At 43.2% G+C, this 23,220-nt stretch overlaps 2 protein-coding genes across 6 annotated transcripts in view; one reads left to right on the top strand and one right to left on the bottom strand.

Annotated features, from left to right (window-relative positions):
• Dop1r2 (dopamine receptor 2) overlaps window positions 1–18,164 on the top strand; it is a 72,407-nt gene extending 54,243 nt beyond the window's left edge. The window contains exons 3-4 of the mRNA XM_078176686.1: window positions 891–1,241; window positions 16,279–18,164. Of these exons, the coding sequence (XP_078032812.1) occupies window positions 891–980 (90 nt within the window). The 3' untranslated portion in view covers window positions 981–1,241; window positions 16,279–18,164. The remainder of the gene's footprint in view (window positions 1–890; window positions 1,242–16,278) is intronic.
• Window positions 18,165–20,005: 1,841 nt separating this feature from the next.
• On the bottom strand, window positions 20,006–22,719 carry LOC144478879 (solute carrier family 25 member 44). 5 transcript variants are annotated; one of them, XM_078197228.1, is made up of 6 exons: window positions 22,430–22,719; window positions 22,055–22,321; window positions 21,659–21,972; window positions 21,285–21,592; window positions 21,036–21,222; window positions 20,006–20,967 (listed from the first exon to the last, which is right to left on the bottom strand). In XM_078197228.1, exons 3-6 carry the CDS (start codon window positions 21,831–21,833, stop codon window positions 20,648–20,650), a joined length of 990 nt encoding a protein of 329 aa, XP_078053354.1. In that variant the 5' UTR covers window positions 21,834–21,972; window positions 22,055–22,321; window positions 22,430–22,719; the 3' UTR covers window positions 20,006–20,647. The 5 variants fall into 5 exon arrangements, with proteins under 5 accessions (XP_078053354.1, XP_078053352.1, XP_078053357.1 ...); XM_078197226.1 differs by lacking the exon at window positions 22,055–22,321; XM_078197231.1 differs by lacking the exon at window positions 22,055–22,321 and having other exon boundaries at window positions 21,659–21,854.
• Between the last annotated feature and the right edge of the window lie 501 nt (window positions 22,720–23,220).

Raw genomic sequence — 23,220 nt, 5'->3', positions numbered from 1 at the left:
GGGCCTCGAGACGGGAGGAGAGTCACGTTCGACTCCGTGGCGCGCACGGACGCGCGACGCGACGCGCGGCACGCGGCGTATCGAATTTGCATGAATTAGGAGTCGCGTTCCCTCTGCATGCGGCCCGCGTACAGTCTCTCGCAAAATGTGTCACGTTTGGATAACTCGGTGCTCCGGGAATTAAGTGGGGAATTCGCGGGTTTTTATTGTCGCGAGCTTCGCTGTCCGGCATGATAATAGGACAGGAGAAGGGAATTGAGAACTGTTTTGGATTATACGAAATACCTTGCATCTCTGATCGTCTCTTTTACAAGCAGTGAAACAATTGAACAGGTAAAAATAGTCTCTATATGTTTATTCGTGTATACTGCTTACGAGCCATAATTCGCAAATTACCAAAGAATTAACAGATTTAAATTTTATTATATGATGAATTTAATCAGAGGTGAAACGAAAAAATCAATCTATTAAAAGTTAGTCATTCTGCGGTGAATAAAAGTGTCGAAAAATACAGATCGTAGACTGTTCGAACGTGCCAAATTTTCGCGTCAGACTGTAACCCAGGGTACACCCAGTACATCTCGCGCGACACACGGATGTCCCGGAAATTCGCATAAAATGGTACTCAGGATCGGTAAGTCCCGAGAGTCGCCCGAGATCGATTGCAACATAAGTCCGTCCAGAAGACGAACGAACGATCTTCGACGGTCTCGAATGCACTGTTAACAAAAAAATATTCCAGAAGACACGTCCACGATACACAACGCTGCGTCTGTCCATCGAGCTCGCCTACCGCGAGGTACGATCCGAGGTGATCGGGGAAACGAAGGAACGGGGAAACGTAAAAATCGGTGGTCGTTTGTATCCAGTGTAGTTACTGTTTTTTCCAGAGATTCGCATCCGCAAGATACTACTCCGCGTACACGCTCCACCACGTGCGCAGCAGCCGAGAGAGTTCGTGCGAGCAAACCTACATTTAACGATGGGATAACGTCGCGACATGGATACCGGTCACAGACCGTTTGGACACCGCCACGAAAACCATACTCGATCCATCCGCGTCCCCCTCCGTCCGTCGCTTGCGAAGCGTGGTCGCCTGCCTTCGGAAAGTCCTGTCCCGCCCGCCCCACTCCGCACCCCTGTAATTTCACGAACCCGTCATCAGTAACCGGCCGAAGATACTTAGTACAGAATTATCGGCGAAGGACTCTGTCACCGGTCCCATTTAACATACAGCCTCGGTATGTTGACCAGCGAATGGATATGTCGATCTCACACACACACAATGCAACAGAGACACTAACTTAAGTAACACTACTACTGTTCAAACACACACGAGCACCTGCACGAGCTACGAACACCCCATGTGTCGGGATCAGCGCGCACACGTTCTTTGGTATGCCTAGGTGATGACACACGCAGCACCCACTGACTCTCTCAGATGCTCTAGCACTCTAGCGACCACACTGTCTTTTTTCTGTGTCCGGTGGAAGGCGTTCGTTTTTGCCAGGGAGGGTTGTCGTCACGGTTTTTCCACTGTCGCGGTTGAAATCGCGATTTTTTTCAGCCCCGGGCTTCATTTTGGCAAAAGGTGGAAGCTGTAGGCGTGGCCTGAATGGACGTTTATGTCGATAGCCTTCGAATGTGTCGGGTATTTGCTTCGAAATTGTTTTGTTTCGATTCTAGAGCAATGAGGAATCGATAGACGTCGCCGAATGGGCGTGGTGTGACTATTTAGGACGGTATTAACTCACGAATGGAAGACTTTTCTCACAAAAATATAACAAACCATGCTTAGAGTCAATTAAAATTTTATTTAAATTTATATAATATGTAAAAAGTAATTAATACTTTTTATTTAATTCCTAATGATCAGTTGTAAAATTATGTAAGGTAATTTTAAAGAAAACCTAAAGTGGAATTTGCCTCAAAAACCGCCATCTGGGTAATAAAATAACGATTTATATACTCTGAATCCAAATAGACTCGAGCTATGCTATTTAGGTATCAAATACATCAGTCATTTACTTCATAGATAATTTAGGTTATCTCTACGATAATGTAGAGATTACAGACATGAGCTGACGGGATGTGAGATTACAGACATGAACCGAGGGGCCGTGAGATTGCAGAAACGAACCGAGTGGGTGTGACTAAATAGAGTATCTCGACTCGATAGTATCAGACTTGAATAAGAACTAAAAATCCCATGGAAAAGATGCGTCGAAACGATTTCGAGGGTAGCAAAACCGACGGAAGCGTATAAAAAAAAAACTGCGTAACCTATGAAAGTTTCAGTGCAGGCTGGCGATATCGGGAAGTTCTCGGTGAAACGCGAGAGACGTTCTCTCCCGGCAACCCAATCGACTCCTTTGAAACCTCACCTCGGTTCGACAAACAGAAACCCCCGAACAGCTTTCACGCTCACGCAGCTTCGCCGTAATCTGAATAAAGATGACGCGGAGATGGGAAAAACAATTCGACCGGAAGCTGCGCGCGGGCCACGCTCGGGCGAGCCGGCTCGTGCAATTCCTGCGTAGAAACGGACGAGCTCTGGCGCGCGGGATTATTCGCGGCCCGGTCCGAAAAAGGAAACGATTTCGTGTGGGCCAGGCGGGGGGAACAAAAGGAACAAAATTGGGGGAACGCGATTTATCGAAGCCGGCAACGCGGTGAAATCGCGTTTCGCCGCGGAACGAACGCGCGCGTACACGACTTCGTGTCACTCAATTATTCTTTTATTCTAACCGCATTTTTTTTTCTGCTAACCGAATCGATAACAATCGGTCACGACGCAGAAATTAAACTCGGAAAACGCCGCGCTGTTTTATTCGATACATACCGGGCGTCGAACTAATTAAATGTCGAAATGGAGTTTCCGGCAAATGTTTAATGTTCATTTCGGCCGGCAATCATTTTTACGAGCACCCGCCATCGACGCGGTTCCATTTCATCGTTGCGGCCCTTCCGAAAGTTCGCGGGCTTGAAAATAAAAAAAATAAAAAAATATACCGCAACGCCGTTTCAAGTACAAGCGCCGCGGCCAAAGCCGAGTACAGGCTGGGCAAATTAATGTGAAACTGTTGACTCTCTAGTTCGACTTGCTCCGAATAACATCTTCACAAATATATACGACCGTGGAACTCGAATTGGTCGAACATCGAGTTGCAATCGTCCTACTTCGCGAGCAACGAACATGCTAATTAATATACTTTTATACGAGGCATGAAATATATACCGACGAATGCAGAGTGGCTCGCACAATTATAGACTGAGAGTAACTTTTAATTATTTAACCACTGTATCCGATATAAAGATATATAAATACGGTGTTTCGTTAAGCTCTTGCTAAAATATCACTGAAAAATAATTGAATCATTTCGTATGACATTTAAACGCAATCTGCTAATGGTTTAATGAAATTTTACCAAGACCTCTTCATTACGCCAACCATATTAACCCTTTGCACACGGATATCGCCGTCACGGCGGCACATTATACATTCCCGTCAACGTGATATTTCTTTTAATAAATTCGCTGCCAACGTCGCACACGAGTCACAACCGCGATTTTGTATTTCATACAGGGAACATTAAATGAATTTTGTGAATATAATGATTTCAAATTGTAACCCATATCACGATATTTGGGAAATTTATAGCGTCTCTTTAACTACATTTTTGTCATATTTTATGAGAGAATAGGATGCGTTCGGGCTAGCGATATAATAATTCGTGAGCGTTATAATTTTCGCATTTTCTCGAATACACTCGTGGGTGTATCAGAAAAATATTTCCGTGTAAAACACGCGACGCGCTGTCCGTTGCAAAACCTCCCATTTATTACTCGGAACCTTTACAATACCGAGTTCGGGGTACAGAGAAACACACGGAAGTTCAAAGAGGATTTGTTTAAAAGACGCCGGGGTTTCAGCGTTTCGATCAACACAAAGACCTCGGATCACGGTCCTGAATCGGGGCGGCGTTCGCGGGAATCGATCTCGCGTCGATAAAGAACCGGGATACACCAGCGCGTGGGTGTCGGCGGCCTTTGTGAACCGGCTGGGGGAGAGGGGGAGGACAAAAATAAAAATGGCACGCGGGGGAATCGCATCTGGCCGGTAAACAATGATGAAGAGCGCTCGGTTCTTCGGAATCGATGCGCACGCCGTTGTCTCTCGTAAATATTCCCCGCGGGCCGCGGTCAGGAAAATGCCACCGAAAAATGGCCAGCTTCCCGTGCCGGCCGCGTTCCCGTTTAATTATACCGGTCGAGGGGCCCGGGTGTCGCGGCAATTCTAAATCGATCAACCAATTCGCTGAAATTTCCCGATCGTTCATTTATCACCGGCCAATAATTAAATTAATTACTTGGCGCGGTGGCGTCGATCGGATTCGCGCGTCACGCTGCGAACAGTCGGTCTTGTTTCCAGTTTACGGGATCGGTTTCCTTCGAAACGAATCCCGGCGGCCCCACCGCGGCCATTTTTCCCGTCTACGTTGACGTTCTCGCTAGCGACGACGGAATTGCGCTTTCGGGTACTGGGTGGGCTAAAAGTAATGGCGACGGGACGACTGTTTAGTGATTTGCAGAAGTTACACGAAGATGTACCTTTTCTTAATTTTTAATGAGTCGCGAATGATGTGACGACAGTTGTATATTTTTAATATTATCAAATTCATTTATTTTATTTTACTTGTAAGAATAATGCGAGCATTATTAATTACTTTTATTTTTATTTAACGAGTAAGAAGTTTAGGATTATTTGTCCTGTTCTCCTGTCTTCTTAACCGAGGACTGTTTATCTAGGAAATGGTTAATTAAAGAGAGAATTAACATAAAGTTCTGCAGCCTGCCTCTTAGTTAGTATTGGATTGTACCGCGTGATCCTAGAGCGAAGACTTCTCTTCGGGACTTCCTTTGATCTCGTGCCGCGCAGTGTCTCCTTTCTTCGTTCTCGCGCCGAAAGAACCGCGGACTAAAAACGCAAGTTCGCAAATGGCTCCGCCGGGAGCGAAGTGTTTTGTTTCTCTAGTAGCAAACTTCTTATAATCGTGGATGCTTTGTTTTCATCGCGAATAAATCCACCGATGTCGCTCCTTCGATAAATAATTTCAATCTTCCATAAAGTGTCCCGAATCTGTCGATGCCTTGACACGGTAGCCGATAGGTTGATCGACGACTAATTAAGGTTCAGGACTCCCTGGCGACTGTGAAGGCGGTTGGGTATTGTGATCGATAGATTTTGTGACCCTGGTAATAGGGACTATACTCTACTGAGAGGTAGGCTCCGTTTTTAAATAGCGTCTACCCAATTTTAACATAAATGTATAAAGTCCACTAGCTAGTTACTAATTAATAAAGAAATTCGTTGGAAACACAATGATTTTGGAAACTAGTGATTGAAGTCCTGCAGAATTTTAGGGAGACTTAATTAGACTGGTCAACGACCGTGCGAAGACGATGTAGGAATATCGGCAACGTGTAGTGGGTCACGTGTCAGGAGGCAGTAACACGTGTTAACTTTGGAACACGGAGACTATTGATTTCATTATCACGGTGTCCTTTGCCCTTTGCCTTTTGGGGCTCCTTTGTCGGTGAGGATCTGGTCAGTGATCCAGTAAAAACGTCATCAGTGAAAATGGGTCGTAAAGTCGAAAGTTATCGTATTATGCTGTTCTATGTTTGCTGCAAGGATTCTTCTCTTCTCAAGAACACTCCTCCCGCCCACGCAAACAAAGAATTCGCGGGAATATCCAGTCCCGTTGTAAACAGCTTCGCCGAAGATTAACGCCCGTCTTAATGCCAGGATCATGAACTATTCGTCACCTTGTACATAGGCGAAAACAACGCGTATCGAAGTCCGAGCGCATTCGTTTCGGATCTCGCCGTCGTCGCTCCGATGAAATCATAGTCCCCTTTACGATTCATTTCCGGTTTTATTCCGTGACGTTGACGTGCCGCCCTTACGTGCCCCCCGTAAATCCAGTTCTTATTTGATTTCATAGTACTCGAACACGCTCGTTCCTCACCGTATCGAATTTCGGCGTCGCTGTAAAACGGCGAAACAGCCCGCCGAAAAAAAAAGAAAAAATACAGGACGCGTTATCAGCCGCGGCTGCTCGGTCGAAACAGAATTTCTATTTGAACAGCGCCCGAGTTTTCCGGGCCGCGTGAAATGCTAATCGGATGCAGATAGGATTTAAATCGGAGCTATTTCGATGTCCCGGGCGATCGTCGGCCACTCGTCGGAATGGGATTCCTATCCGAAAAATTAGCTCGCGCCGTCGTCCGTGCACTTAGCTCGGTTTCAGTAAGCTGACAGTGGAGGGACGGAATCGGACCGACCGAGCGGGCGAGTTCGTCTTCGGGCTAATGGCTCTTCGAGCGAGTAATGCTCGATTCTTAAAATCTGGATGCCAGTAGACGCTATCCGGATTTTATTCTTCGACTAATCCGACTGCAGGATCTGATTGCATTGATCATGGACTCTCCTTTGTTTGTCGTCTTTTCAATTCTTATTTCCTTGGGTCCCGTTGCTGGACTCAAACTGTTTATGCAAATGCACAGTTTTATAGAGAACAGAAGGAGAAATGTAACCTGGATGGAAATGTATTTTATTGGAAATGAATATATATTTCATTTCGCATTTTTCGATTGCTTTTATGTTCAACAACATATATGATATATGATGGCGTACATTCTTCACGGTGCATATATATTTCCCGTTCATTTTGAACATCTTACTGATCTAATAAATTTAGTCTACATAGAAACTCTCGTATCAGAACCGTACAGTGTCGATAGCACAAATAGCGTGCATAATCTATATTATGCATATAGACATACAAGTTCAAATTAAAAGTTGCAAACTATCGAACTACGTCACCGATCGCTTCTAGCCACCGAAGGTGAGCATCAAAGGGGTCACCAACATCGAACTGTGATCACCGATCACTGACCACGCCACACTTAGCAACCGTGCCAACCGACTAAACAGAAGCCTCTTCCACTCTAATCTTCCCATTACGGGCATTGCTGATTAAGCAAACAGGAAAACCATTCGGAGAACGGTGTTCTGGACAAACACCCTCGATTGCAGAGTTCTCGCCTCGGGAACAAAGACACCGGTATGTACATCCCAGCCGACCGGTGGTCGTTCGATCAACGGGCATCGAACAAAAGCGATTTCCGGTGAACTTTACAAGTTGTTAGGCCAGCGTGACGCAGCCTCGCCATTTCTCACTGGGTCGCGAGACTGGACGCGCCGATTCCAGGGATTCAGAGGCCTGTGAAGGAACGAGCTGCGAACGCCACCGTGAAAGTCCCGAAAAACAAGGGGACATGAGTTACGAGCACGTCCGTCGCCGGAAGAGATATAACAGTCGGAGCTAGCCATTCGCCCTTGCTGTCCACGGTCCTTCTCTCTCCCCGCCCCCTCCTCCCACTCGCCCTTTCTGAATGCTAACCCCTATTCTGGTCGTAACAATTTAGAGGAAAAAAAGGGAATATAAATTGGTCGACGATCCGGAGAAATTCTCATCAATCGCCGGGCTACGGGGACGTCTTGTTGAACGTCGATTTTATGGCAGCTCGTTTTCAAGCGGCCTCGACGTGTACAGGGAAAATCGGCCGATTTCTCATACAAAGTCGGAAATATGGGGGTGTTTTTCTGTCGAGCCGCGGGTAATGGCACGCGGGAGCACGTGAACCGGGCTCGCCTGCCTTTTTTCGTTCACGCTTCGATTTTTAGCTTTACCCTTCGATACTCGTTTATATTAGCGAATATTATTACCAAACGCGATGCACAGCTATTACTGAAATACAATAATTTCATACGATATAGAATGATTTGTTGCATCGAAATTTCGTATATTGGACATATGTGCAAATATGCAAATTTATAAAAAATTATAAGCAGGAGAAGTGTCATCGATTCTACTTTTAACGTATTCCCACGCGTTCGTTGCAGCACTTTGATTTAATGTATCCCCCTTTTCTCGCCGTCCAATAAAATCCACCGGAGCGAGAGAACTCAAAGGAAATCAGAAAAAGTGACCGAATGCCGCGACACCGGACGCAAAAACGCAGCGAACGCGGTTCAACGACTAATACGGACGGGTTTATCTTGTCCTCGCGCGGCTACTCGTCGCTCCGCCGATATTTTTAACAGATTCAACGGTTATAAATTCGCTTTGGGTGCCGATCCCCATCGATTCCGCGTATATCATCGGGGATAATTGAACGGCGGACAGGTTGCGACGCCGAATTATCCCGTGGAATGGACGGGTACATGGAAACCGGACGATGTTTTGCCACAGGGGGAGCGAAAGATTTTCTCCCATCGACCGAGGCAATCAACTTACGCTGACACCGGTGTCCCGGCCAAAGGATGTCGTGGTGATTCGATTTCTTGATACAGAGCTCTCTTATGTTTTACCGTCTTCGCCCGGCGTGCTTTTTCTCTACAGCTCTTTCCGATCTCGATTCAGTACAGTTCGAGGAAGCTTCCTCTTGAATTCGCAATCCCACGGAGCGATTTGCGGTGAAACAAATCGGATCAGTATTGGTTTCGTGAACCATTAAATCACTATTATCTGTTTAATATCATCGAACGTAGACTGGAAGACTAGGTATACCGTGTATTGTTCTATAGTATCTTTCAATACAATAACTAGATTAGTTATCCTTTATTAACCCTTTGCACTCGAAGCCGTTTAAACTGTAAATGTCGTTTTAACTGTATTCATTACTCAATAATTTTCTCAATCTAAACCCTATAGTTGTTAAAATTATTTTGGAACGTAATAGAATAATAGTAGTGGTGTCTCAGAGTCACCATTCGAGTGCAAAGGGTTAAAGAACTAGGAGAATTATTTCTGAATATTTTCCATACATTTTTGATATATTTTTTTCATTATTTTTTATATTTTTTCATATATCACGTATTTAATTTAGTCTAGGTAATATAATCCCGTTCTAAATATACGCGGCAGAGAACGTTGTTAATAATATATAAAGAATACGCGAGTAGCTTTTAATGCACTATCTGGCCGATGCATGTGACGGTAGCGTAATAATAAAAGTGAAAAAGCAGAGACGGATGCGCGATACATATTTGCAGAATGGGCCAGACCTGGCGCACAGTCGACGGCACGGCAAACGTTGATACAACCCCTCAATTATAGAAGCATACATTTCATTCCGTCAATTGTTTCAACAATACTACTGACGCGACTCTCGCATCTCCACGCTTAAGGAGACAATATTCCGCTGCAGTGATATGTACAGCCGGCATTATTCATTGGTCTTCGACGACCATGCCGAAGACTGATAACTAGACTGCGCGGTTTCATGCATTTATGGAAAATATCAATTGCGAAGCGGTAAAACAATCTAAAAAAAATCTTAAATGTCCTATTATTTCCGACTAATTAATATTTCTACGAAACAGAAATAATAGCACAAAAATAGTAATAGTAGGACAAATAATAATATAATATATATAATTATTATTAATAGGGGATCCATATTCTAAAGTCGGGCGGTTCAATGATCCATAGAATCGGAGACCATATATAATGCAGATAATTATTGTTGAAAACTGAAATAATCAACTTTCAACAAGAAAAATTTCCAACTAATTCACGTTATTTGATTTAACTGGAAAAATATCCAGTCTACAAAACAGTCCCCATATCATCAACCTAACCGCAATTTAAGTCTCAGAAAAGTTCCTCCGCAATCGCGGAAAATGAAGACGCTAAAATCTGAGATACGAAGGTCCCGTAGATTTTTCCAGTGTCCAGCGTTGGGAAAGTATGATTTAAGGTGCACGTCCGCCGAAGGACGATCCCGGGGACACTAGTCCGGATTCGCGTCCGAGGAGAAAAAGGAAAGAAAACGAGCAAGAGAAGGAATAGTCGGAGAGGAAGATTGGTTTCCTGGCTGGCCGACGGGACGCGAGAAGGGTAGAAGGATCCGCTCGTCCACGGGGTGGCGAATGAAAAATGAAATCGAGCGAGTGCGCGATGGGCGTGCCAGTTAATGCTTCTCGTGCATTAGGACGAATTATCTTGCATCGGGTCGGGTCGCGGCAGCGGTACGATATTGATGCATTTCTGCCCGCATCGCCTACTTTCCCGTAATCCGTCCCGTCCTTGTTTTATCGCCGCGCGGATCCCCTCTATCTCCGCCATCGTTTCGCTTTTTATTCTCGAGTTGGACAGGACCTAGCCCATTTGCATCGCGGCACTACGGTTCCTCGGCGCGAACCGAATCCCATGCAAAACGGCCGAAAACACTCGAGCAACTCCCGTCCTCGGATTTCATCCCTAAATCGCTCTACCCTGCCTCGGCCAGTCACTCTCGAGATGCTCCCGCGACGAAAACAGTCACCGTGCAATGGCGTCTTATACGTGCTTTCGTCGCTTGGCTGTTCGAGACCGTCGATAAAACTTTGAAATGTTTACAATGTTCGCAGTCGCGCGAGAGAGTCTTGCGAAGTCGTCCGAACATCCTTGCCAGCTCGTTTCGGGAGCGGGAGCTCTGCTGTTGATCTCGGAGAATTTCGCTTCAGCATATTTTGGATCCTCGTGAGTGCAGATAGTGTTTTCATCGGTGATTATCAACTTTGGAAATTCGTTTTACTGATGAATTAGGGCAATGGGGCCGGGTGAAATGATCAATTCCTATGCCATTGTTTGATTTTCACGCGTAATTAACTTTATATTTATCGTATAAGACGTATTCCAATTTTTATATTTCTTTATTCTCAATAATGTGTTATATTTCTTAATTCTCAATACGCAATATTCAGTTTTCTAACTTCATTCCTACGTTATAAATTGCACGTTCTCTTTGATCGCCTGAATTTCGGTTTATATTTTACTGTCACTCCTGAATCTGATACTGTAAAAGTGTAGAGTTACACTCGGATGCGAACGATAGCGGGCCGAGCGTGCGTTTATATTGCATGCGGCGTCGATAGTACGTGATAAGTGACGAACGGTATATATGAGCGTGTTACACGTATGAGGAATGTGTTTCGCCTACGTGAATTAAGTACTAAGTCAGTCGTGTCTGGATCATCGGAAATCGTCGTTGAAGTTGAGATTTGAGGTAAAAATTTCATATGGGAAAGCAAGCAGACGTACCAGTTGAGAAAAAGCAATACGGTACATGTATTTTATGTACTTTTTCCGTGCAACGTTAATACTTAATTAAATGCAGAGGAACAGCTGCAAAAAAGGCGTACAAAAAATTTAATACCCTCCAGCTATTTTCGAAACGTTCGAAGTTCTATAGCATCGATAAGAGATACAAATAAATTCTGAATTCAATATTCCAACTTAGATCTGCCGTTGAAAATCCTCTCGGCGGAGGAGATCCCCGCGCTGTAAGAATCGAGAGAAAAATCAGGCTGTCCCGAATAATCTCGAGGTTCGGTCGGAGGCCAGGGAGGCTGCAAGGGAGCTCCAGGGCCCGGAAACTTGAACTTTCGCCTTTTTGAGCGTCACGGGTATCGATCCACGGGCTCCGATTGCATCCGCCATCTTCCCCCCCCCCCTCCCCCCTCCCCCTCCCCCCGAGGACTGTCTTTTCACTTCCCCTGGATGCCATCCAATTGTCGTTTCCCCCAGCCGTTGTTATTCCCAATCGAAAGCTCCGCGTGTCGCCGAATCTACGAGCTTCCTAACACCGTCCGAAAATGCCTGGCTAACCGGTCCGGATCGAAGACGACGATCTTCATGGTTCGCGGATCGATCCCCCCCTCCCGAGCTCCACGGGAGAACCGTGCAGCCTTCGTGTGTCCGTTCCAAAGGTCGCAACGGATCAACGGAGAGAGAAGTTTCCGCTTCGCTGTCGCGCTCGAGCGGGAGGAGAGTCTTTGCGCGCCGAATACCAAACGGTCGGTGTCGAATCGGGAACAGATGGAGGAGAGCGTGACGACGAAACGATTTTCGATGGCTTCGCTGCCCGTGAACCAAATAAACCGATACGGCCGGCGGAGCCGACCAGCCGTGGAAAAATCGTTGCCGCGCGGACCACCGTCTGTGTCGACTCTGTCCGCGCCGCGATTCCAAGGATTAACCGCCGCGATCTGAATGCCGCGAGACTGTTTCGCGTCTTCGACCCTTTCAGGGTTAATCTGCGATACTATTCGGATTATGGTAAAAGTTAGGATAATTTAAATTTTAGGATAATTTATTCATTTATTTACGGGGGATACGCTTTAGTGGAGCAAAGAGGAAAGTGTCCTTTATTTTGAAAAAAAATAATAACTTCCACATTTAGAAGATTTTACTGAAGATCTTTATTAGATGTTTATAAGTCACTAGAAATTAAAGACGCTAAAGCAAACGCCATATTCAACGACCAAATCTCTTTACCCGATTTCTCACTCTAGCAACCAACTGCGTTCAAAAGGGCTTTTAATACCTGATAACAGAGAAGCTGCTTTGCATTTCGGCACGTGCCATAAATGCGCAAAGATCCTCAGTCTGGTTTCGAATGTATGAAGCAAGAACAATGGAGCTCGATATCCAGTTCATGAATTTTCGCATTGCTGCGAGTGCACGAAGATCCGCGGCCCAGCACGGACAATCGAAGCTGATCTTGGGCAAACAAGCGAAACCTTCCGACAGTCGGCAGTGCCGGCGCGGATTAATTAAAGATCGTGCGCGATCGAACGGGGTGGGGTTAATTACATTAGACCGGAAGCCCGTGTCAACGTCGCCTATAAAAGTAAATCCGGCGAATACGTGTTCGATCGGTCGTCCCATTTCCACGGAGCGTGTCCATCCGCCAAAATTTTCGAGAGCAGCTGCCGCTCGCAACACGGAATGAATCTCTCGTCGCGATACAATGCCCGCCCCAGCAGCGCCGTTTCATCAGTTTGATCCCCGAGCGGGTCCTAGCCGGGCGACCGAGGAGGCGAAAGTTTCCTCGTTTATCCTATCAACCGCCGAACTCCCCGGGGAGAGGCGAGCGAATCGGATTTCCTGCTTCTTCGACGGGCTATATACTCTTCTTCGCAATTTTATAGCGAGCGCGCGGGCGGCCGCGCTCGTTCTCCCGCGGATTAACGAAACTAAGTGGCCGAGTTATCTGGGTCAGCCGCCACACAAACCGGACAATCTAATCGGCCGACTTTCTTCCCGTCGTTGCCGTGATTGTGCCGGAGAACCCTTTGTCGCCTTGGCCTTAAAACAACGCGCTCCACCTGTTCGATCGCGGAATTGCAAGCCCGCGTGTGTACGTCCGCGAGCCGCGACGGTTCATTTGTCAAATATTTTAATGACAGCCTCGCGAAGACGCGGGTCTCGCACGACGCGAAACAAAAAGCGAGGTATTTACGGTTGTTCGCGAGGTATCCGATACACTTGCCGCGGATTCGATTAGGTAGTACATAGTTCCTTTTCTGTTAACCAGTTTCTGGTTGGGTGCGAAGCAGCCGAGGCAAGTGCACTCTTCCTCTGTTAATTGAATATATAGTTTTGTTCGAGTTTGAAGTTTCGAGACCGCCGAGCGAGGATTCGGGATCGATTTAGCGTTTCGTTCCTCGTTCCGGTGAAATTATTTCTGCGCGTGTAATTTGTCAGCTGTACTGTTACGAACAGCTTCGATGCAGATGTAATCATTGTAATTACAGTCCTTGGGTATTTAATTGGCCGCGATTCTGAAAATAGCTCATTCGATGGACATCTGCTTAATCGTCGGGAAACAACTTTTGGAATGCAAAGGTCGCGAATAATAAATTTAGATAGATCACACAGTTAACATTTCCTAGCATTAGCCGGAACAAATTCAACGGAGCCCCGAATAATCGCGCGAAATCTTAAATACTTTCATCCTTAAAATAATACCAGCTCAATCCGGATATAGACCTAAACTGTATAAAGGTTCCATTAAACCTCTCCCGTCGATCCGTTTCTAATCCTGCAAAGTAAAACCGTCCCTCTATTCGCTGGCCCGCTAAAATCGCTGGAATTCACTAAAAGAGTCATTGCACTTTTGAAGTCGCAGTAGCAGAAACGCGAATGCGGAGGGAGAATTTCGCAGAGGGAATGGTAGAGCCATCTAGCGGCGAGAGCCTGAACCAAGCCGCTAAAGGGGAGCTTATCCGAGGATATCGAATTTTTGCAGCGATGCCGTTCTCGTAACGTTGCAAGCCGGTCTGAGAGACGTTCTGTCTCGAAGATTTCGACTTAGTCCATTCGGAGATACGGGTCCTTTAGCTCCCCGCCGGAAGTTGATGGCAACGGGGAAGGCGGAGGTAACGAAACGACACGGTGGGAAACAGAAGGCTATAAAAATTCCAAGGCCGAGGCAGCCGAGTAATTGCATTCATCTTTCACGAATGTACACACGGGATTGCATTCGGAAAGCAAATTTCTCCGACCGAGACCCTATTCCCGCGCGATGGAAGGCGGCGGATCCGACGATTTGTTTCGTGCGATTCGCATGCCGGACGTGCCTTCGTCACCTGGCCGCTGCCGAAATTAGTTAATTAACGAGCGGAATCGATGCCGCGACCGGGACACCATCGTTCAACTCCGTCGGAATTTTCGGAAAAGTAAAAAAGGGACGCGAGAAGGAATTTAATTAAAGTCGGACATCGAAGACCCGCCATTGGCTACAATTTATCGTCAGCGATTAAACTGCGAAATGTCTCTTTTTAATTAGCTGGGTTGGGGAAACTATGAATCTTTCTCGAATATCGCTTTCGCTGGATTCGAGTTTTTCATCTAGCGATGGAAAAGTAGTTCAGAGACCGACGAGGGTGGCTTTCCAGACGTCCAATTAGGCGTATACCTGTATGTATGGAGGGGAAATATATTCGTTTTCTTGCTTGTAATTGGATTGAAGATTTTTACGCAGAATAGAAATTGTTCGCATTCGTTCATCTTTTACCAATTGTGTTGTCGAGTTCGAAATAATGCAACAGTATTTTAAAGTTCATTAAACGTTTTGTATTTGATCCCACGCAGTTTTATCATAAATGCATCAAATCCGCAGTCCACGTGTAATCTACTTTCATTGTACATTATTATGCATATTGCATATGCACCATATTGTACAGATACTTCATATACATGATAATATGCATGTTAATGCATTTCTAATTTGCTATCTGATGTAGCAGTACTAAATTAGTAGGCTATTTTCTCTACTTCGAATTTCTACCATACCCAAACGCAATTCGAACTTCGCAAGGGATTAATAAAACAATGTTCAACATTAGAATCAAAATCCAAGCTTTCCATTTATAGTTCAATTACGTATACTACTCCCACGAATGTAAAAAGTCTCCAAAAGTGAAAAAAATCCCCGGAGAAATTCATACTTTCCCTGAAACTGAAGCAAAGTCTATGTACGAGCATAAATCGCGAAATAGGCCATCTGGAAGTCGCCAGTTTTAAAAGCTTAGCAGGAGGTGCTATTTTTGCAACACGGAACTACGTAAATTATTTATCGCCCCATAGAAGAGACTAAAAAGTGCCCGAGTCAAATAAACTGCGTTCTTATCCCAGATCTTCTTACCCGAAGCATCCACGAACCGACACTTGACGAGAAGAGTCTCTCAGGCTGCATAAATTTTAACCAGTTAACTATTACAATCGCTTTGAAAAATGTGTCCGTTACTGTAATTATACTACACACGTTTCACTTGCTTCATATTACATTTAAATGTAACACTTCTATCAAATACAATAATTTAATAAAGAATATCGAAGAATGTTCTTCTTAACCAGTTGGTTGTTTCTAACAAGTACCCTGAACATGAAGAAATGGCAACATTTTATTCTCTGATTAGGGTACTCGTTAAACGCAGCTCACTGGTTGAATAAAAGATAATGTACCTGCTGCAAGCAACAACTAATTGATGTTACACGTCCCTATACCTTATTATGTTGGCTTGAATGTTTTACAGTGTGTTGTGTCTGTGGAAATTTAAAAATATTGCTATCTAGAGGAAGTGATCAAGACACCGTTCGTAACGCAAATATTTTCATTTCCCACGAGAAATCGTAAACCAGCTTTCGATGTGTTCTTCGAACAATTACTTCAAAATTTTCAGCAAAACACAATGAAGATACTTCGATGTACATACACCACGAAGACAGCGGGCCTCTTATCATACTAAGAGTACTAACTTTTCCCTCCGATGTACATATCGGTAAAGTCCTAGCCGGCGAACTTAGCCTTGATGAATTGAATCCTTGTCGGAGGATTTTTTGAAAATTGTTCAAAATCACGTGTTTCTGATTGCAGTACGTTACCGGAGGGAACGCCGGCGGCCAGGCCAGCAGCGTGAGCTACAGCAGCGTGAGCCAAAGCAGCGACGGCGGTGCCGGAAGCGGGCTTCCAAGCGGCGGGATGTGACGATACACGGGGGCCCGGCCCGGGCCTCGTCGGGATCGAGCGATTCGTTTCCGGGACACGTGATTATAGGCCAGCTGCCAGGGCACCGTTCCGAGGGGCCTTCGGGACGCCTCGGTCCGGAAGACGAAGGCTCCACGGCGTCCCGGAAGACGCGCGAGGAAGACGAGCACAGCCCACCGCCGGAGCCCCGCCGCGAACAAGAAGGGCCCGTCGCGGAAGGTTCGCGACGAACACGTCCGTTTCCCGTCGTCGGGTTTACGGGACAACATGTGGACCACGAAGAAACCACAGAGAAGCCACCCCCTTGTATATAGCGTTTTGTACCACCGACGAATGAGCCAGCGAGCGAAGCCGAACTCGCTCGCCACCGTTTTTACGTTCCGGTACCTTCGGTATTCCGTAGCCTTAGCGAACCTACCGAATCGTTGATCGAACGTGTCCCGCGTGTCTTCAGGGACGCTGCGTGCCCCTTCTTCTAGTTGCGATTTCACGAAAGAATTTTATGTGTTTAATGATTTATGTAAAATCGTTTTCCAAACTATTGATTGTCGAATAAAATGTTTCTTCGAGGAGGACATTTTGTAATGGACAACGATTGTACCAGCATGTATGAGCTTATAAAAAGTACGTGTTTTCATCTAAATTTTGGTATCATGTGTCAGAATAATAGTAGTCTTGATCGAATTATGGCCAAACAAGTGAAACGAGGGCGAAGTATTGTCGGACGAGTACAGTACGAATAGCTTATAATCAGACAAGTAGAATAGTTGGGACATATGGCCAGACAAGTGGAACAAGAACGATAAATGAGAAGGTAAGTAGCTTAAGCCCATACGGTAAGACGAGTTAAATAAATAAATATAGTCAGACAAGTGTAATAAGTATGACCAGCCAAAGAAAATGAGATGAAACTTCGAAGATAACATGGCATAGACAAAAGTGTCCATTACAAGATGTCCCTCGTAAAATAAATAAAAATAAAATTGCGAGTGAAACACAATTACAATTCCCTGCAAAATTAAGTACTCCTTTCTTTCCACAAACGTTCATCAATCCCAAGACGATAAACGAAAACGTATTCTACAAGGAGGGAACGCAGTGTACCGAAACTCGATGCATCGCGAATAGTTTAGTGTCTGGGCTGGCAAAAGTTGCGAGCGAATTTATTCAGCCTTCGACGCTTCCCTCGAACTCGAAGCAAAAGAGTCAAGACTGGCAGCACTAAAGGTATCCTCATCGACTCGTCCGGCGAATGTCCAGGAACGAATCCATTCGCCGAGCCGTTCCTCGCTTATTCACGACTAATTTAATTGTAACGTGAAACAAGTAGCAAGGCCAATGTAACTTAATCGACGGACGACGCGAACGAAGTTACACCGACGGGGCCCGTACACTTTACGATCCATTTGCGCACCCTGCATATTATTCCCTGAAAGATAAAGGATGTATATTTGTCATAAGTTGCGTTGCAAAAACGTTGTAATGTAATTCGGTTGATTTAATTCCGCAGCGAGGATAAAATCCTGGCAACAGCTTCTATACAGTTGTAAAACTTTATTGCGGTATTTAATTAATCTCATTTTCTCGCGAGGATAAAATCCTACGGTCATTTTATAGAATTATGAAAATATTTATGGTATAAAAAAAGAAAAAAATTTTTTTGATTGAATTATATTTTCTAGATAAAGTGTAGTTTTGTTATGATAGTGAAATCCTGTGGAATTTTATGCCAGGGTCGTAGGATGACCGGTAACGTGAACGAGGCCCGTTACTTATTAAAGTGCATCGTTTCAAACGGATCGATTTTAATTGTAATTATAATCGAAAGGAGTTCTAGGAAGAACTCGAAACGTGACCGTCGCTATTAGTGTTTTTGAGACCGACCTCTCGAATTGTGTTCCAACGACTGTCTCGCAAAAATCGGTTCCCGCGACTGTCGACGAATCGTTAGAAGTTTGAGCGTCACTGTTAATCTCGATTATCGTAAACGGACAATCTCTACTCGAAGAATGTATACTCGTCTACTTCTATAGCGGATATTTTTGCAGCAACGGTATTTTTGTTTTACGAGAATCACCCTAATTCTAGACACCTTTCTCAGTGTACATAGAAACCATCGCCGTGTAACTGTAAATACTAGCGAAGAACGAACATGAACGACAAGCATGCGCGAGAGTATGCGACCGAACCGTTCTATTTGATGTAACTGTTGCGCAATTCTAATTCTTCGATGATCAATAAATGCAGTATTATTCAGCGATAACACCACCTTATCGTGTGCTATGAGTTTTGGCAAATTAATCAAGATAGAACTGGACACCCTGTTCGATTCGAAGGGTATGAAACATTCTGGTTGAGAACCGCTATTCGCGAAAGATTTATACATTTACGAATAACTTTGTACCGACACCTCTACATTTCGCATTTCTCATTTATCATTTGAGAGGGAAGGTACCAAACGTAACCAAGTACCATACGAACAAATGGTGGAATTGTTAAATTACGTACACTTGCCACTACAAATACAAGATGGCTTGGACACCGTCTTAGGTAACGTCATTTGTATCTTCCTTCTGAATGGTCACAGTTCTGGACAAATATCTCCTTGACTCTGAAAGAATATAAGTTGCTGAGTCACTTGAATCATGAAAATGAACTGTACGTTATTTATTTCTACAAGAATAACGGTTAAACAAACTTTGATAAAAAGAAGATACGAAAGCTTGCAAAGTAAGGACACCGTTTAAATTAAAGCGACGAGTGGTGCACCCTAGCGCGCGAATGGTTGACGTCTAAACAATGCTAGTCATAATAGTTATTGTAAGCATCGTTAGAACTTGAGAGTTTAATAAAGAGAAAAGAAAAGAGTCTAATTGTGACGGGACAAGAGGGAATATAGTATAAATGGTCCGAGAACAAAACAATCTGTACCGTTCAAATGAAAGGAATGTAATAAAACACGGTGTGAATGTTCACAATTTCGAACAGTGTTTCCACAACATTTCCGGTTTAGAGGGCGCTTTGTACACACACGGGACATTCTGTCTAATTTAACCGCCTAAAAAATTAAATGATTCGCATTCTTTGTTTTATCTGTGTCAAACTATATGGAGGAAGGACGATGGTAAGGACGATTTTATTGTAAAACGCTGTTCATAGAATGTACTTTAGCCTGAATACACACTACTCGTAATCCAGAAAATCGATGCTACGTTAAATAGAACATTTAAGAGAAACGTAATGCGACGCGTTTGATCCGCGTTGTATTGTGTATAACATATTAATATTATTTAATGACTACGTTAATTGATATTAATATATTATAAGGAAATCAAAGAAACTTTCCTGGCCTGTACATACCGTATAAATAATATCACAGAACAGACGCCGTGGTAATTTTAATTTATAAGAAGTAGATAGCACGCGAACGTAACAGTATCATAATTTATGTACAAGAGCCACATTCTCGAGACCACTTAAGTACCTTCAAAGAAAAAAATGTATCTATCAATATGCTGTCCTTTATAATAAAAGGTAAATGGAAACCCCGTGTCTTATCTACCACGCACAGCTTCTCCCGAATAACGTGAGTACATTAGTCGTAAAATGGATCAAGATAAAGTTATTCAATACATCTATCTTTATTAATTTACATACTCTTGATACAACTCAACGTTGCTATGAATCTTTCCGTCATATTTATAGAAACTGCTCCGTTCCAGCAAACAGTTTTCATATATATTATTGTATTTTATCACAGTAATATACCTAACATATATTACACCGTTTGTACTTTGTGTGATGCACAAAGAGTTTATACAAAATGCACGTTCTTGTCGTTCTAAGTACAGGCAGTTTTGAAGATAGGTTAAATCATTTCAATATTTTTATAGAAAACTGTTTTTGCCGCTAGGTTTATAATCAATGGAATTATTTATGAAATTAAATGAAGAATGATGCCCCCTAACATGTATGATTACACTGTGGTTGAAAGTCATGACTAATCAATGATCTTTTGTCTCTTAAATAAATATTTTAATCAATTATTATATGTATATATATGTATATATACATGCGTGTATATATACGTACGGACCACAGTTACATTTATATCATACATTTTGTATAACCAGTGCACTGTCATTAACATGATTTAAAACAAGTTCAAAGTTTTTCTTTGGTGCGCATAAGTCGGTGTTATATACACAATACACAATTGGCGAGAAATGCAAGAAAGTATAAATTATCGGCGAGAATTTTACCATCTAATATATCTTTTGTACTCCTCGGTTATACTGAATCTTTTAATCGTTTCATATCCTAATATAATCGAGAAACTAAAACAGGCAGACTGCACGAGTCGCGCTGATAGCCCCTTCGTAAACATCTGGAATCTTTCTTCAACCCAAAGAACTTTGCATGCACTGAACATACTGTCTAGTCTTTGCACTTGTAGTCTTGCTCTAACAATATCTAAAGGATTTGTAATAATCGTAGTAGTGAATCCACCTAATGTTCCAGCCACTGCTTGAATGAATAAGTGGGAGACCCATTCGGGAAATAATCGGAAAAGTTCCTCTGAAACACGAGATATTAAAATCCGAGACCCGGTATCTTGTTTCACAATGTCTGCTATATCCAATTACCTTGATAAGATATATAAAGTCCCCACCAAAGCGCACTGTTTGGAACATAAGCGCACAGTGATGCAAGGTATCCTCGATAAAAACCTCTATAACCATCGTTTCGATAAATCAACCTAACTATATCAGCTGAGATCTGAGCATGAGACTTTCCTGGTTCTAATGTCAGTCCTAATGGATTTATTCCCATCTGCAAGTAATTTAAATAAGCAAAACAGTGGAAGACATCTGTTCCTCTCTTTCTGCACTTACTTTGTCCACATGATAGTTGCCCCTTTTCGAGTTGTTGATCCCAAGAACCATTAAGTGTTGGCTCAGAATGTCAAAAGGAACTACTATTGTTTGTCCTACTACACTAGCAGCACCACCAGCAATTACTGCTTTAACTCTAGAATCTATATGACCTATAATATGTTCTTGACCAAGTAAATGACGCACACCTTCGTAAGTTGACACATAAAAGACGCTGGATACAATTTGTATAGAACTGATCCAGAATCCTCTATAAAACCCAGCCGTGCCTTCAGCTTTGTAAATCTTTTTGTAAGCATCTATCATTCCTATAGAAAATCAATAATTACAAATAACTCTTAAATATAATTGAAAATATAGTTTAAAAAACTTACCAGTGTACACATGATTGTGCCTTTGAACTTGTAAACGTGTTTTGATTACTGTTAAGGGATATAAGCAACAACGAACTGAGAACGACGAGAGCATGCTCAGTGGAAAGAATTTTGTCTTGTCCATCATATCCCATTCGATGGTACGAATGAGCGGTGGTGCCTCTACCGCAGTCATTTCCTGGATTTATGTCAATGCCTGTTCCAATAATGTTGCAATATTCAAACGCTAAGGTTTCTGGAAGTCTATGTTCAATTTGATGCTGCATATCTCATCGATATTTTTATTGGATTTAGCACCCAAATCTTTCATGTAACTGATAAAAAAAAAAGAGAGAGACATGTACGTGTGACTGTGATAAGGATTAAGGCCTACTCAAGAAAACAATACGCACGTACGTGATAAATTGACTGCGTAAACGTGAACAGATTAATAGACTGCATGTTACAATAATAGATCGAGTGCATTTTTGACACAAACATGGGTCGTCGTGTATATACATGTACTTATACACGTGCAAGCTATATGTCATCCACTAAAACGACGTGGATGTCGAAGAAATTCAATTTGCAATTACAAATATCACTCGATGCAACATATTCATTGATTGCAACATTGTTCGTACACCAAAATCCGTGGCGCATCATGGACCAATTTACCAAGATCTACATACATAGAGCGTTTTCGCGAAGGTCACTATTAGTCGAGGTGTCAATAAGATGCACACGGTCGTTAACGTCCGATAATCGAATGAATAAACAACGAACACTTACGGTGATGTAATACACTTCTACATTCATGAATTTTTTCCAGCTCGTGCAAAGTGTCCATGGATGGTTCCACGTTGTACTCGGGTCAGATCAATTTTTCTCAGATGATATCATGAATGTAACGTTAGGTGACCAAAACTCATGTTGCACAGAGAACAATCAGCCTTCGTTTCATTCAACAACCGCGTGAAATTGTACTGATATTATTCTGAGGATCCCATGCTAGCGAGGGAGCAGAAGCCACAGAAAAGTATGATCTGAATTTTTATGATAACCACACACGCGTATATATCGTCGAGTAGAAAATGCAAACAGTGGCGGGATCATTCGGAGGATGGATGAATCACTATCATGATCGACTTGATCCAAGTCCAACAGATGTCGTGTGCATATCCGATGAGACATTTTATCTTATCCAGTTAAGTAAAAGTAAGTCACAGTCTTGAATTTCATTTCATTTAGTTGACTTCATTCATTTATGCAATCATGAAGGTTTCTTCTGTGAAAGTAATGTTTTTAATTGTAGATTGAGTAGTTAAATTAATCTTACCTGTGAAATTCAAGAGAATATATTATTTTGCACATGAGATAATTTATTAGATAATTTATACATTAAAATAAAATTAATGTGATCTATCTATTTATCTATCAGCTGACTAAAGTAGAAATATTTGTTTAGTAAAATCATAAACGAGACATCTTTTTTTAATTATATCTGGTGTCTGAGGGTAAATATAATGTTATATGAATGAGGTATACATGATACTCGATTCTCAGTTAGAAGCTTATAGCTT

This window comes from Augochlora pura, chromosome 3, assembly GCF_028453695.1.
Source record: "Augochlora pura isolate Apur16 chromosome 3, APUR_v2.2.1, whole genome shotgun sequence".
Lineage (NCBI taxonomy): Eukaryota > Metazoa > Arthropoda > Insecta > Hymenoptera > Halictidae > Augochlora > Augochlora pura.
The sequence above is the reverse complement of the archived record's forward strand: the minus strand, read 5'-3'. Positions and strand labels throughout refer to the sequence as shown.